The following is a 15,314-nucleotide window of genomic DNA, read 5'->3' as shown; positions in this document are numbered from 1 at the left end:
CCTCAGGGCCCTGTCGCCACGCTGCCTGGCCCCCAGCCTGAGGGGCTCGCTGACAGGGGGTCTGGAGGGACTGGACAGTGGTAGCCCACCAGGGAGAGACCTGTGACAGCGGACTGACGGGACCAGCGTGTCTGACTTTGTCTCCGCGCATGTATGTGCGTGTGACAGACAGGTAATTCATGCATATTCATATCCGCCGCGTGTTGACTGATTGATCCGGGGGCACCGAGATCTGATCAGTCTGTGGAGTCGATTTCAACGACGGTGGAACTGAGTTGACTGGTGCTGATGGTGTTTCCGATTAACTGATTAAAATTACATCTATGCAGCAGTGCGCAAGCTCAACTCCAGGGTCATCATATTAACAGATTTCATGCTACATGTGACAGTTTACTTCAAATGGTGCGACTGACACCACGCAGGAAACCGACTGCACACAAGTGTCGAATGTGTTGCCCTGTGAAAACAAAGACATGACAGGTAGTATCCTTTAATATGTCTTAATGGAAATGTCCAAATGCATTATTATATACTTATGATAACAATAAAAGCCCAGTGCCAGACTATTTTGAGACTCTTTTCAATGCGAGTACAATGTTTTCTCCTTAAACACTTCATGAAAACGTGTTTCATCGTGCACATACGGTGTATATATTCAATCTCTTTCTTAAAAGGCACAATCTTCTCCTCTGGCCGAGTAAAATCGGACTGAAAATTCATTTTTTATTTCAGCACAGAACAACATCTTTATACTGGGGCCAAGAACCAGCAGCAGCAGCAGCAGCAGCACTGAAAAATGGGTCAAATCACAAACAGCTGAGATTAAAGTAAAACTCCCAACAGTCCCCTGTAATCAATCAGGCTGGATCCAATATCAGATAACACATATTTAAATCCACTAGATCTGGACTCTTGTTTGGATCCACTTCAAATTGTCCTTATTCACAGATAGAAATGTCGTAATGTCAAGAAAGTGAGAAGAAATTCCTAAATCTGTCCCTTTAACTGGATCTGTACCAAAAGTTAATGGGGTCTATTCTCAGCTGAGATCAATCCTCCATCCTAGTTTTTTGGAAATCCGTTCAGTAGTTTTTGTGAAATCCTGGTCACAATCCAACCAACCTTGGTGGAGGTAAAAAATAAAAACCTTCTCTTTTAGTTAAGTGTCGAGAAGTTTTTTCAAATGTGAAACTCTTAAAAAAAAAAAAAAATGGGCTCATAGATTTGGAGCGTTCCCTCCCAATGACCAACTCTTCCCATCGTGTGACTCACAGATCAACAGTTTCCCATCAGCGACCGCTGCTGAAGATGAAACTGTACGAACACCTTTGCCAACAACCGGAGGCTCAAATGGAAGATTAAACATGCTCCTTCTCCACGGGGTCTGTAGGAGAGTGATCCACAACAGTTACTCTCAGAGACCACTTTGCAGTTTTTCTCACATGAAGTCCTCCTCACTGATGAAATGTCCCGCCCCAACATCCTGTTTCTGACTGAAATACATCAAACAAGGAGGAAAGTTAGAATCTCTAAATCTGTTTCTCAGGACTTTCATTATTTCCTGGCTTCAAAAACGCGACGGTTCGCACCGATCACGGCCCCGTCCCTCAGGAGTTTCACCTCTTAAAAAGACTTTTCGACACGTCGTCTTTATTAAAATGTGATATAAAGACGGGAACGGCAGATCAGGTGCAGCGTGCCAGAGTCAACAGATAAAGCAACAGCATGAATTCCTCCTTGCAGCCAGTGGAAAAATCTTATACTGGGAGTATGAGAAACAATATTCTGAAATGACATTGTTGTCTCACACATAAAACTCTCAAGTGCATATATGATGACCTAACAGGGCGACTTGGCGGCAGTGCATGAGTATGCATCTGGGAGAGGGGAGGAATTCGACCCCTGACACAGTCCAACAAATGTTACTGCATTTATTCTTTGGCTGATGGTTTAATGTTCCTTTCCCAAAGATTCTGCAGCTTCTATTTTCTTTTCGTTTGACGCCGAAGAATGAGGAGGGTCGGCGTTCCCCCCCCCCCCTCCCGATTGTTAGTAGACGAAGAAAACGACCTAGAACAGGTAGACGAAATAAGAAAAAAGTGGCCTGCATCAGCACATACTGTTATTTTTTTTTTTTTTTAGAATTAGTGGAGGAGCGAGCAGGTGGGTGAACTAACAGATGGCCAGTCTGCTTCTCTGAGACAGCGAACCGGTTGAGACCAGGCATTTACATACAGCAACAAATGATATGTGAATAGTTTATTGTCAAACTGTCCAGACAGTGTTAATCCGTAAAGAACTGTAAAAAAAAAAAAAAAGGGTTTACAGTTTTACAGCCCAGCAGAGTTGAGACGGTGAGCATGTGTCTCCTGCGAGACGTCTCTGCAGTAATTGATAAATAATATCTGCATGATAAACATTCGTCCTGGGATATTTTTTTTTCCGTAATTGAGCTGAAACTAAAGCTATCTACCGCACATCGATCAGGGGAAAAAAACAAACAAACAGCGCACTGACTAGTTGAAAACAAAGCTGTGGTACATGCACATAACTAGAACCAGGACTACAAACAGATCAATACGAGCCACAACCTTAAGATTAAGAGTAATGGATTCCTCTTGGAGCCGTCGCCCAGGACAACTAATCATCATTCAAATAACAACGATAATCAACTTTAAAAGAAGAAGAAAACACTAAAATGATTGTGTGTGTCAGATGAAGGCTGGGTGTTTTTTTTGTTTTCTTTTAAGGTCAACGTTTAAAAGAGCGACATGAACGAGTGTGTGCGACGCTCTAAGAGAAGGAAGAGCCGTATTGACAACATCGGAAAATTCCTATTGATTATTCTTCTTCTCTCTGAGCGCAGGCTTGTTAAAAAAGACCCCTCTTGGAAACACGATCAATTAGTGAGATAGTGCTTTCCATTGATCAGCACCGAACCCCCACCCCCACCTTACTCGCAAGCCTTACGATGGATCCCTCCACACACTCCTTATGACCAACTATTGATCTCAGCGTCTTAGCCAAATAATAAAAGCACGCACTCACGCTGAGCGCTGACCCCTCCCGTCCAAAAACCACACCGACTAATACTCATACTGACATCTGCTTGTCTCCATTGTAAACCCGTGGTTCACTCATAAATACAGAGGCCAGCTTTGGCCCAGAACCAATATAAGTTTCTCAGAGGTCAGAGGTCAGCGTGCCAATAATCCCACCATTAACAGAGCCGCGAAGGTCAATGCTGAGAACTTCTCAGAGAGGACGACTTAGCAACAAAGATCAGTGAAAAATACCAGAACCACACATAAAGCTTCGTCATATATTTGATCTGACTGACAGGATGTTGATTATAAAGATATAAAATGCAACGTTCTCACATTAAAATGACCACACCTTTGTTGTTTTGACCTGCATACAGACGTTATCTCAAGATTTTCCAAATAATATACGTAACTTTATTGAAGGTGCGTTTCATTTAGTAGCCAGAAAGCAAAGAAGAACACATAACCTCTTCCATGAACATTTTCTACTTTCATCTGCAGTGATGGTTGTTTAACAATAAAAGACAACAACTCCCATCATCCCACGCTGCTTCATGCACCACCAAGCTACGTCCTTTGTTTTCAACGTTTTGCCTGAGAGGCCACAGAAATTGTAAACTGTGTCTTTAAAACTTTGAGATATAAAACAGAGAGAAGCGGCAAATACTTTGCTTTTTTTTGCTAAATGCATGATTTACACAATCAATCAATTATCAAGGCTGTCAATCCATTTTCTCTTTTGTAATTGTTAATCGTATCACTCACGCTATGTTTTGTTTTGCATGTTCCTTATAAATAAAGATTTATTTTCTGATCTACTTGTAACATTATTGTGATACGGTACAAGTGTTTTATTTTGTTTTTAAGGCTGCTGATGACATTTTCTGAACTGAGACTGTGTTCATATCATGTGAAAGCACCAATAGTCCTCCCTACAATATTGCTGCAACATTAATATCGAGGTATTCAATCAAAAATATGGCGATATTGATTTTGTCACCCAGTTTGTGCATTTATGAAACGCCGTGTATCAAACGGTGTATCAACCTTGCAGCTCTAACGAGCACGTTGCTCCGAAATAGACACGTAGAAACATTGACTGCGCGACTTTGAACAATTAGTGAAGATTTATGGTGACGATGCCAAGAGGAATCAATCAATCCATCTGTCCATTGATCAATCATCTGGCCAATCAGTGGACACGCCACCCCATCAGTCAGAGATAAGAGACTCTCCGCACAGAGGAGTCACATCAGGCCCGCGAGCGTCGCAGTTCACCAATGTTAAGATCAGACAATCGTAAAACTATTAGACACAGCAGGCGGCCGGGCATTAGATAATTCTCTCCCATAGGCAACTTAAGAGTCATCTCTTTGTCAACGACTGCCCTTGCCCTCTTCATCCCTCGGTCCCTCCACCCCTCTATCCCTTCACCCCTCCCTATGGATCAGCTGTGATCTCCCCTCTTTCCTTTCACTCAAATCAGGATTAGGGAGAAGAGGAGGCGGAGGGGAGGCAGGGGGTGCAGCAGCAGCAGCAGCAGCAGGAGAAAGGGAGGGGGGGGAGAAAACTGAAACAATATGGAAAGGAGATTAGAAAAGAGGGGGTTTGGGCCGTTTGGGGAATTGCAAACTCCCTTGTGCTTGGGTAGGTGTCCTAATGACACCGCCTAATTATGGCAAAATTAGACAGGCTAAAGGGAAGGAGGAGAGGGGGGGTGTAGGTGGTGGTGGAGATGGTAACGAAAAGGGAGAAGAAGAAGAAGAAGAAGAAGAAGAAGAAGAAGAGGAGGAGCGGGGGAATTAAGCAATAGGGAGAGAAGAAGAAGTAAGTGCTACGGCGGACAAAAAGAGCAAGAGGGGTGCGCAGAAGTAGAGATACGAGGCGAGGCGGGGAGGACGGGTAGCGTGGGGGATAAGAGTCGGAGAGAGAGAGAGAGAGAGAAAAAAAAGAGGAGAGGAGGAAGAGAAAGGGTAGAAAGCAGTGGCTGGGCGATAGGAGCGAGAGTGGGCCCCAGCACGCTGCATGTTAATTGGAGAACAGGTGTTGGGGCTGGGAGCAGGAGGCTGATTACTGGAGCCACAGAAACAGACCGTCTCCACACACACACACACACACACACATGAATAATTTAAGACCCAAGCAGTGACTAGGAAAAAAGGTCAAAGGAGGGGTCACGCAGGCACATACACAATCGCACATACATGAATAAACGCGCAAAGGATCCGCCACACACGAAAACAAACATCCACACAAACATGCTCAGAACACGCACACATCTCGCCCTGCCAATCTCTTTCCCACTCGAGTCGAGTCGAGTGGGAAAAGTGAGCGTAAGGTGGGAGCGAAAGGGCACCGGGCCACGCAAGAATTCCATTGGCTTATCAGAAATTAACCGGCTGCTAATAGGCCGCTCCCCGAGGAGGGGATTTTCGCCGGACCAGTCAAGAGGGAGAAGCCCCCGTCAGGACGGGATATGCCCAGTGTGATTAGGGAGTACAGTAGGTCAATGATTCCATTTAAATCAATCCTCACACCAGCCTGCGCACACACAAACACACACAAACACACACACGGAGCCACAAAGAGATATAGATCGCGTTCTCCTCCACAGCCCGCCGCCGAGACACTCACAAACAAATTTGGAGGAGGTTTAGCCATGTTGGGAGGAAGTATAAAGGGGGTGTGGAGGGAGAGGTGGTGGGGGGGGGAGTAATGTGCTACAGTAAATGAGAAAAGCAGCTGCTCCAAGGTATTCTGGGAAAATTCGAAAGACAACAGCCCAATTTTTCCGTTATATCTTCAGCGGAGTTCCTCTGAGACACACTGTCAACAGCCAGCCAGCTTGAACTGAGGAGGGGAAAGAAAAGGGTCCTTGACGTATATGAAGTGAGTGTTTTCTAGACAGACTATTTGAGGAGGAAGGAGTGAGGAGGAAGGAGAGCGAAGAGGAGCGGGACTGAGGGGAGGGCGAGGAGATGAAGGTTTCGCGTCTATGACATCGCAGAGAAGGTATTTCACATGCGGTCTGCTTATGAGCATTCATCACGCCGGTTAATGCCGGGCAGACAGCGCGAGACCTCCGGAATCCCTCGGACGTGAAGGCCCTCACACACGCTGATTACCGGCGGTGGTCATCCGCCCTTTAAGCTTGATAACTGGCTGTCAGGGTGAACATTTACTACATATGTGGGCCTGTCTGGTGTCTGGAGGGTTTTTTTGCTGAGAGCCCCACGTGCTTCTGATAAAAGGGAAATCTACACTCTTGGCAGGTTTCAGGTGCAACGTTGGCTGTAAAATGTAATGAGTGACCAAAGTGAAACAGATTCCAGCAGGCGGGAGATAGATCAACAGATAAACAGAACGCTGAGGAGACACATGGGAGGCAGACGTGGACACAGATACTCTGGACTCGTCCGAGCTGCTGGCTCTCGGTTGTAAATGCCAATATTTATATGTGATGTGAACATTCATATGCAAAAAACACTCCTGTAGAGATACGAGCACCTGCTGTAACTGTGGCCTCTTTTCTAATGAGGGTGTACGAGCTTTAAAGGGACAGTTCGCCTCCAAATCAAAAGCACACATTTTTCTCCTCTTAGCGCTTTTCATCCATCTGAATTGTTTTGTTTTGTTTGAGGGATATCAAGTTTGGAGATGTCTGTCTTCCTGTCGAGTAAAATGGAGGAAGTCATTTATATTTACACCAGAAGCACAAGCTTCTACTCCATGAAGAGGGTTTTATTTTTAATCATGTCGGGTAACCTGGTCATGATTCCTGGAAAGAAACATCGCTAACACCTAAACAAACTGGATGGATAAATTGCTCTAAAAGTTTGAGGAAAAATGTGTATTTCTGATGTTTTTTTAGGTGACAAACTTTACTTTTAAGACTGTGTAGGTGCTTGTATACAAAGAGAGGGCACCCTGAACCTTTAGTTTGAAGAGGCACTTATTTTAAGTGGTGGACTGTGGTGTGATCTCATTACCTGTCAATGATGACCGGGTCAGAGGGCGTCTCGTTCCGGTTGCCGCAACTTTTCTTCTCACAACAGCGGCTGAGTGGGCAAGTTAAAGAGACAGAGAGGAGAGGGAGACAAAAAACAAAAACAAACCAAAAAAAGTAGTCAGTGGAAGGGGAGAAACAGCAACGAATTAAACAGGAGGAGCCATCATTTGTCTGGCCCGTCCACATCCACATCCACAGGGCCCAGACTGCTCTGCCCCGCAGTCGGCCAAGATCCAGGAGCACACAAAGGAGGCATGAAAGGGGAGGGGAAGGATAGACAAAAGAATAAAAGAGGAAGAAAAGGTACAACAACACACCCTACAAACAGTGAGAGACCATTCAAAAGTGAAAAGCCAGCCAGGCAATCTGTCACATTGATTTCGAAATCAAACTCAACCCCCACGCAGCCTCACCGCACACACACACACACACACACACACACACACACACACACACCGTCCCACAACATCCTACCATTCGTCAGCAGTCCTGTCCGAGGAGCCTGCTGGCCACCCACCCCCCCCCCTCCCCAAAGTCCCCTTCACTGCATAACAAAAGTGCCCCCACCCCTAACCATCTGCCACCCCTACACCTCGCCTCACCCCTCTCGTGTCCCAGCTTGGCCCTGCCCTGCCCCCCTCCGCCCCCCTGTCAGACGGCCTCACTCCCCAGCTGTGACGCTTGCCCTCTGCCTCTTCGGCTCTGTTATTAGCCAGCTGTGAGTCACATTCGGGCATCTGCTGGCTACACAATGGCAAACCCCACTCCGTCTTAGCCCCCGTGTCCCGGCCCCCGTGTCCTTCCCCCTGCTGCCCCTTGAATCCTGGGTCACTGCCCCACTTCCAGACCACTCTCTGCAGCTTCTTCCATCCAGAAACACCCCCCCTCCTGCCTGGTTTCACCTAGTAATTCACCAAATAATAACTAAATCCTGTGGCCAATAAGCCGCGTCTAGACTCTGTACACCACCACACTTGTCATCACATGTTGACAAAATTCAAACATGATGTCTTGGCTAAAACGGGAGGAGCTGGAGTTTCATTTCGCTGAGCGAAAGGTGGATCGCTACCGCTAAACTGTTGTCTGCTGCTGTCAGCTGTGGTCTGGCTGCAGAAACTCCAGGCCCAAGAGACGGAGAGAGGAGCTCCAGGAAGAAACAGGAGCTGGCCAGTGTGCTGTGTTACAGCAGAAAGCAGCGGGGGGTTACCACTGAAACAAGAATGATGACAGACAGGCTAGACTTCCAGTTCAACCGCAGTCTACTTTCAAAAAAGAAGAGCCCCGAGCGTGATCCCAAAAACACATTTCAGGCTGAGTGAGTCGAAGCAAAGTGAATGAGAGTAGAGGATATTTGGATTTCGTCCCCGTGGGTTAAAGTTTGGATGAATGTGTGTGTGTGTGTGTGTGTGTGTGTTTGACTCACCTGCACATAACCTCGTGTGTGAGCAGAACTCTGCACATCTCCGGGTTCTTGTTCTGTCCCTCGTACGCGATGGGCTGAGAGGGAGGAAATGAGGAAGAAACGAGACGGATTCAGTTTTGTTCAGTCAAAATCACTTTAAAAACTCTTAAATTACTTTGAGAGGAACTTGGGGGGGGAGTTTGCCAACCTGTTTTGTGACGGAGTCGATGAGTCGTGCGTAAAGATCCTGCTCTGTACGAACACCTGGGCGACAGTACAACACAGAAATTGGTCACTTTAGGCACGAGAGGGAAAGAAACTTAACATACGTCCTCTTTTTTGCATGTGTGGATAAACAGTGAAAAGTGAATTAAGGCCGATTCAGTCGTCTCTGATTGCAAAACACTGAATAACCATCAATTAAACAACTGAAACTGCTAATCCAACTTGATAAAAAAAATAAAAATAAAATAACTACACACTGAGGATCCTTAAATAAAATGGAAAGATTTATGGCGTTAATCTTTATTTATCTCAAACTCTGGACGAGCTCTAAGAAAAAAGCATTTGAACTCCGTCCAGCCAACATGGAGGAATAAGATTGGCATGCTGTTCGTATTTTTTTCTCTCTCTGATGGTTTCCGAGGGGATTGGGAGTTATTTGACGTTTGATGATTATTAGTCATGTTCTGCTTTGAGGTCAGAATTTATAACCCCATTCTCACGATTTGTCAGGCTGGGGTTCTTTTTTCTGTCCGGATTTATTCCCAAAGTTTACTTTACTGACTGGAGGTTAGAGTCGTACGCCAACAGGTAAAATAGTCCCCGACTGAGGTTGAATCAAACAGAAAATGTCTCTTTTTAAAAAAAAAAACTTTTTTGAATCAGGCGTGTCTCCGAGTGAGATTTCCTGAAACACCTGAAACCTCTGAATGCTTCAAAACCTTCCACTGTAAATCACACGAGAAAGGAAAACGACATGTTATAAATGGCTTCTAGAGAGAGGGGAGCATTTTTATCTTTTTTTTTTTTTTTTTTTTGTAGAGACTTTGGAGAGTATTGCTTTTAAAATGTGTTCCTCTCATCAAAGTCTCGATTGAGATGCCTTTGATATCGCTTGGGGGAAGGGGATGAGAGGAGGGGATGAGGAGGAAGTGCTTTTGGTGTGCTTGTATGTACATGTGTGTGTGTGTGTTTGTGTGTGTGTGTGTGTGTGTGTGTGTGAGGGGGTTGCACTGGAACATGTCTTTTATCTTCTCTCCCATGGGTGCCGCTGCGATGGCAGAGTAGGGGCAGCAGCGGCTCATGGGAACCGGATTTCTCTGTGCATCCCCGGATCTGATGTGGAAGCACCATGGGGGGTTGGAAGAGTTGGAGGGGTGGATGGAGGGGAAGGGGGTACCTCATTTCCCCGTACACGGGCCCAGAAGTGGCTCCTGGCAGAGCTGAACGCTGGATCGTACGGGGCCAAGTGATTAGACGATGAGTGGAAGGTAATTTATGAGCTCAGAGTGGAGAGGCGAGGTAAAGCAGCGGAGGATGTGGAGGGAGATTAGTTAAGTGGAAAGGTGTGTGTCATGTTAGCGCGCCGGTGTCGCCGCTGACCTTTGCCAACTCCTGTTACGCGCCGGCCTCGGCGGCGGCGTCTGAGTGATCAAATTAGACACCTCCGAGGGCAAAGAATCAACCCATAATCTGAGAAGTCGTGTTCGACTCTACTCACCGTTGCTGTAGAGGAGCTGCAGCTTGTAGTGAGTGCCGTTGTTCGTCTTTTCCCCCGTCTGCTCCTTGGAAAAGGGAGGACGGACACACAGACACACGCAGGGCATGCAGTTAAGCACATTTGGGGCAAAGATAAGTACAGCTGAGCATCAGTGAGTCTTCCCTAATCCTGCAGCTCGTCCTTCCCTGGGAGCGGCGTCGAGATCAGAGGGTTGTAGTCTCAACGCCCACATGGGACCCTTTTTTTTGCGTTGTGCTCAAGAGCTGAGCGCTTAACCTTGAGTTGGATGTTCTCTGCAGAGGTTGAACTATCATGTCTGATACGGGCTCCTAAAACCTTACGATCAAATGCAGAGGTCCTCCTCACAATACGGCTATACGCGCATGTGTGTGCGTGCAAAGTGTGTCTCGGCGAGTGGAAAGTGCTGCATGTGAGACTGAGCAGCAGTCGACCTTGACAGAAAAACTTCCTTTCCGCTATCCCCCCCCCTCCCCCCCAGGCCCTCCACTGTAGCCTCTCACTTCTTCCTTCACCCCCTCCTCTTCCTCTGTCTCTTGTTCCTTCTCTTTCGTACTCTTCTTCTACCTCTACTGGTCTTTCTAAGTGGTCTCAAAGGAATGCTCTCTGGTCCAATAACCCAGGACGCTGGCATCAGTGAGATCCAGAGCCGAGAGAAAGGAGGAGAGAGAAACGAGGGAGGCCTGGGAGGTAAAGAAGCTGGGAGAAGGAGGAGACAGTTGTAAAGGGGTGAGGGGGGGCGAGAGAGAGAGAGAGAGAGAATTAAGATGCATGAAGATAAGTTGGGAAGTAACCGAGCTCAAAACTTCAAATGAAAAGTGAGATTGAGACTTCACGTCAGGAGATAGATGGATGCCTGGCTTCATAAGTTTTGTAAATATACACAGAGGAACATTTATTTCGCCATGCCATCGCTCTACCTCTGCATAATTACAAAGCAAAAACAGATGCCAGGGTAACCATGCAGAAAATGAACTCCTCCGCAGCCGTCATATTACTCCACGACCGGCCTGTGTGGCATGAAGAGGGTTTGGGTGGGTGGGTTGGTTTTTGTGGGGGGGGGGAGAGCACACTGACACCGTCCTCCAACCCTCTGGCCATGAAATTCATAGCAAAACTATGTTTGAACTTGACAGGACGGCGTCCTCTTGTCTTTCTCACCGGAGAGCTGTTGCCGGTTTGAGAGACGCTCGCTCCCCCCGTCACCACAAGGCAAAAACATCCATCAACACCGGGCATAAGGCTCCCAGTCGCCCCTCTCTCCAGTCTCTTTCTAACTCTGTCTCCACGCTGCACCCTTCCTTATTTTGGTCTTGTCCAACCTGAGGAATCCAGCTGCTCCCCCCCCCCCACAACTCAACACACACCGACGGCAGTATTTAGAGCACTGGAGGGATGGTGAGGAGGGGGTGCATGAAGGAAAAGAGACTTTGATGATTAGTTCACTGTATAACTTAACAGGAGCAAGCATAATTTGCATTTTAAAAAGTAGTGATGTCCCCCTAATGAGGCAAGCTGCTAATTAGTCATTAGATATTCTTTTTCAATCCCACATCATCAGCTCATTGAGGGTAAAGCTTGTGTAAACATGTAGCCGTCAGCTGTTCGATATGCTTGGCTTTGCTGCGGATGGGGAGGATCAAGTTGAGCACCTGGTTACAGCTGAAATACTTTATATTTCCAGTGCGTCCTGCTGCTATTACTCGCGTTTTTTCTCGGCTGATATTGTTCGGGCTTTTTGAAAAACACTCACACACCTTGTCGTGCTCGACAAAGTCCACGAAGGCGGTCCTCTCCACCTCCACAGGTTGGCCGTGTCTGTCGTAGAGCGCCAGGACGAAGTGGAAGAAGTTGGACTTGCGGAGGTTGGAGGGCGGCTGCTTCTCGAAGTGAGCCCTCGACAGGGCGACTCCACTGAGGACAGAAGAGACGCTCGGCTGAGAGTCAGCATCAACACACTCACACTGGGCTCAACAAACACCAAGATGAGGCTCATTTTAATTGGATGACAAGCTGGAAATGAACACAATCCACATATAGGTGGTTGAAATACTTCTGAAAAAGTGAAATTAAAAATAAAAGCCACTTTCTCCTCTGTTACAGTAAATCAGTAAAACTAAATTAACTCGCAGCTCAGATGGTTTTTTTATTGGCTCCTTCAAGAAACTTAATTTTTTTTCTTAAAAGCATTTCATTTTCATTTTGGTTACAAAGTTGTTGTTGTTTTTTTTTATTCTCTAACTTCAAGGCCACATTTCTTTTATCCAGTTCATCCACAGAAATAATCAATAATTTCTTTATGGATATTTTTGTTTTAATTATGATTTAAAAGTCCCTTTTTTACTATCACGAATAAAAATTACTCAGAAAGGGAAAAAACAGGAAAACTTGAAAACAAACCTTAAAATACAAAGAGTCTCTTTTTAAAAAAATATTGAAATTAAACAAATTAAAGATATTTTAGGAGAAACTCTGGATGTGAAGCCAGATAAACAGATCAGATCAGATCCTCTGTGTTTCTGTACATTTAACTTCTGTTTAAAATTATTTTAAATCTTTAGCACAAAACTCAAACTTTGAGAAGATGACGGATTTTCGCAGCGGCCGTAAACGTCTCTTCGAACCAAAAACAGCCAGAGCGACATTTATTTTTATTTTCATTTATCTTATTTTACATTTGACGAGTTTTATTTCATTTATTTATTTATTATTGTATAAAATGCTGCAGTCAAGTGAGATTATCCATAGTGCGATTTAACCATTTAGACTATCAAGTAACCTGAAAACAAATCATAATTTATATTTATATTTTTATATCCAGTAAGAATAAAAATGTTTTTATATATTTGTTTTCTTGAAAATAAAATAAAATAAATCCACCGCGCGAGAGTAAAAACTGTTCTGTAAAGTTTGGACACGATCAGTTTGGACCGTGAGGAGACAGATGTGTTTGTGTTTGTTACAGATGAACAAATAAAGTGAAATTAAAATGATGATGAAGAGGAAGATTAAACATCTGGGGAGGAAAAACGATTCAACAATAGAAGAGCGAGGAAGAATCGTGAATGTGAGGATGAGAGTGTGTTCGGTGAGAAACAGCAGCTGTAACCGCTGCTTCCTGTGGAACATTATATATATTTAGCTTTAGTCGCAAAAAGTTTGGAGAGATTTAATTCTGCAAACTAAATATGTGTAATAATCTGATCTGCTGCTGGTTGAGTTGATATTCAGGCCGAAGAATAAAGTTCCGCTCGTTAGTTTCCACACACAAACATTATTATTTCTTTAAATAATCGTGTTAATGATGATAAAAATAATAATGTGGAGCCTCTTTTTTTAAACGTCAGGGCTTTAAAAAGTGTCTCCTGTCATCTTTTGCAACAAGTAGCTTGCAGCTGTTTTCTGCTCTCGTCTCAAATATTCACACATTTTGAGCTTCTGAAAAATAAATCCCGGCACGTTTCCGCAGCTGTGAGCGGAGCTGCAGAGTGACGCTGGTGTCAGCAGATCAGCTGTGGTGTTTTTTGGTTTGTTTTGTTCTGTTTTTGTTTTTCTACTGTACCTTTGCGCCGCGACGTTCGCGTCCACCACCCCGACATTACGCACCCACGACCGGACCGGATCCATCTCCTCTCCAAGACTCCTCTCTTTTAATCCGCTCACTTCTCGTATCAGATGCTCCTGGATCCCGAACATTTAAGCCCCGTTCTCGGTGGACACGATGCACTCTTTTTTTGTTTAACTTAAAGAATTAAAAAAATAATAATAATAATAAATAAATAAAATGAGCTGGAGAGCGTGAGCACTTTGGCAAACAGCAGCAGAAGGTCCAACCCTGAGGCGCTGCGCTCATCCACAGCGCCGCAAGACACACTGAGCTTTCACAGAGCTGTGGAAGAGAAAAAGAGCGGAGCTTGTGTGATGCTTCGGGAGGCGAGTCAGTGAGAAAAAGAAAAGCAGAAGAATCCACTCACACTTTCTTCTAAGCCTGTAACAGATGTATTCCCCCACTAATAACAAGCATTGTCCAAGCGCAAAAAAAATAAAAGAAAGAAGGAAAAACAGTCTCCAGCGTCAGGTCGAGCGCAAAATGGTCACCTGCTAAACTCCTCAGACAGTTCAGAGAGAGAGATATTATTTTTTTCTGTAAAACAAAAAAGAAGTGTGTGTGTGAGGAGAAGTCCTTCCTTTTGTCAGGAGGCCGGGTCGGATCAAAACAGTTGATCCGAGGGCCGGGAAGCTCGCAGTGAACCGCTGTGTGGAAGCATGAATGAGACCCTCTGCCGGGATAGAGCGTGGAGGAGGGGCCTCGCTGCCATATGGGGGACCGATTGTTGAAATGGATGCTCTCATTGGTGTAAAGTGCATCCGTTGTTTGGACTTGTGCCAGATTCAGCATCCAACCAGCGACTCTGGCAACAAAACTTCACACACATTAAGTTCGGCCGGGGTGAGAACAGGCGGAGTGCGCAACATCATGAAGTGCGTCTGTCTGGGACATTAAAAATGAAATGTCTTTCTTTGTGCGTGTGTTTGGGTTTTATTCAACATTTTGGGGGTTCAGTAGAGTGTTTTATATATTTCCTCCCGGACCCTCTGGTGCCGGTTCTGCCCCTCACACGTCGTGTTCGGTGTTATTTTGTCTGAAGTTCCGCGTATTCAGCAGCTCGGCTGTCTGCTCCCCCTTTGAACGCGGTGATTCCGCTGAGGAGGCACCGCATCAGTGTCAGACCCGCAACAATGGCCGTCTGGTCGGGTCCATCAATCTCCAGCAGCAGCGGACAGCGCCGCGCTCTGATTGGCGTTTGGACCGACGCCCGACCGGTGACAGTCCTCCGAATGAGTTCTTAATCAATACAGCGGAACCGTCTGATCACAGATCGACAAGCAACGCGTGTGTGTTGTGAAGTGTTGATGTGCTGGATGTAAAGTCAAGATTATATTGTGACAGTCTGAAAGTTTTGGTGGGTTTTTTTTGTTTTGTTTTTGCTGCTGATGTGCGTAAAGTCAGACAGCAAACACACAAACAAACAATCTGGACGTTTTGGGAATAAACCCAGAAAGTTCACACATCCAAAAATTAAAAAAAAAAAAAAAAAAGAAAAGAAAAAAGAAAAG

The 15,314-nt window shown here is 45.4% G+C and overlaps 1 protein-coding gene across 4 annotated transcripts in view; it reads right to left on the bottom strand.

Moving 5' to 3' along the window:
• Positions 1 to 13,892, bottom strand: part of ebf2 (EBF transcription factor 2) — a 30,753-nt gene extending 16,861 nt beyond the window's left edge. For 2 of the 4 annotated variants that reach the window (XM_037098803.1, XM_037098805.1), the window contains exons 1-6: positions 13,759 to 13,892; positions 11,954 to 12,110; positions 10,179 to 10,242; positions 8,664 to 8,719; positions 8,477 to 8,550; positions 7,034 to 7,102 (exon numbers count right to left, since the gene is read on the bottom strand). In XM_037098803.1, coding sequence (XP_036954698.1) covers positions 7,034 to 7,102; positions 8,477 to 8,550; positions 8,664 to 8,719; positions 10,179 to 10,242; positions 11,954 to 12,110; positions 13,759 to 13,892 — 554 coding nt within the window. The remainder of the gene's footprint in view (positions 1 to 7,033; positions 7,103 to 8,476; positions 8,551 to 8,663; positions 8,720 to 10,178; positions 10,243 to 11,953; positions 12,111 to 13,758) is intronic. The other 2 variants (XM_037098804.1, XM_037098806.1) reach the window with 1 other exon arrangement.
• Between the last annotated feature and the right edge of the window lie 1,422 nt (positions 13,893 to 15,314).

Source organism: Acanthopagrus latus, chromosome 5 (genome assembly GCF_904848185.1).
Source record: "Acanthopagrus latus isolate v.2019 chromosome 5, fAcaLat1.1, whole genome shotgun sequence".
NCBI classification, from domain to species: domain Eukaryota; kingdom Metazoa; phylum Chordata; class Actinopteri; order Spariformes; family Sparidae; genus Acanthopagrus; species Acanthopagrus latus.
The sequence above is the reverse complement of the archived record's forward strand: the minus strand, read 5'-3'. Positions and strand labels throughout refer to the sequence as shown.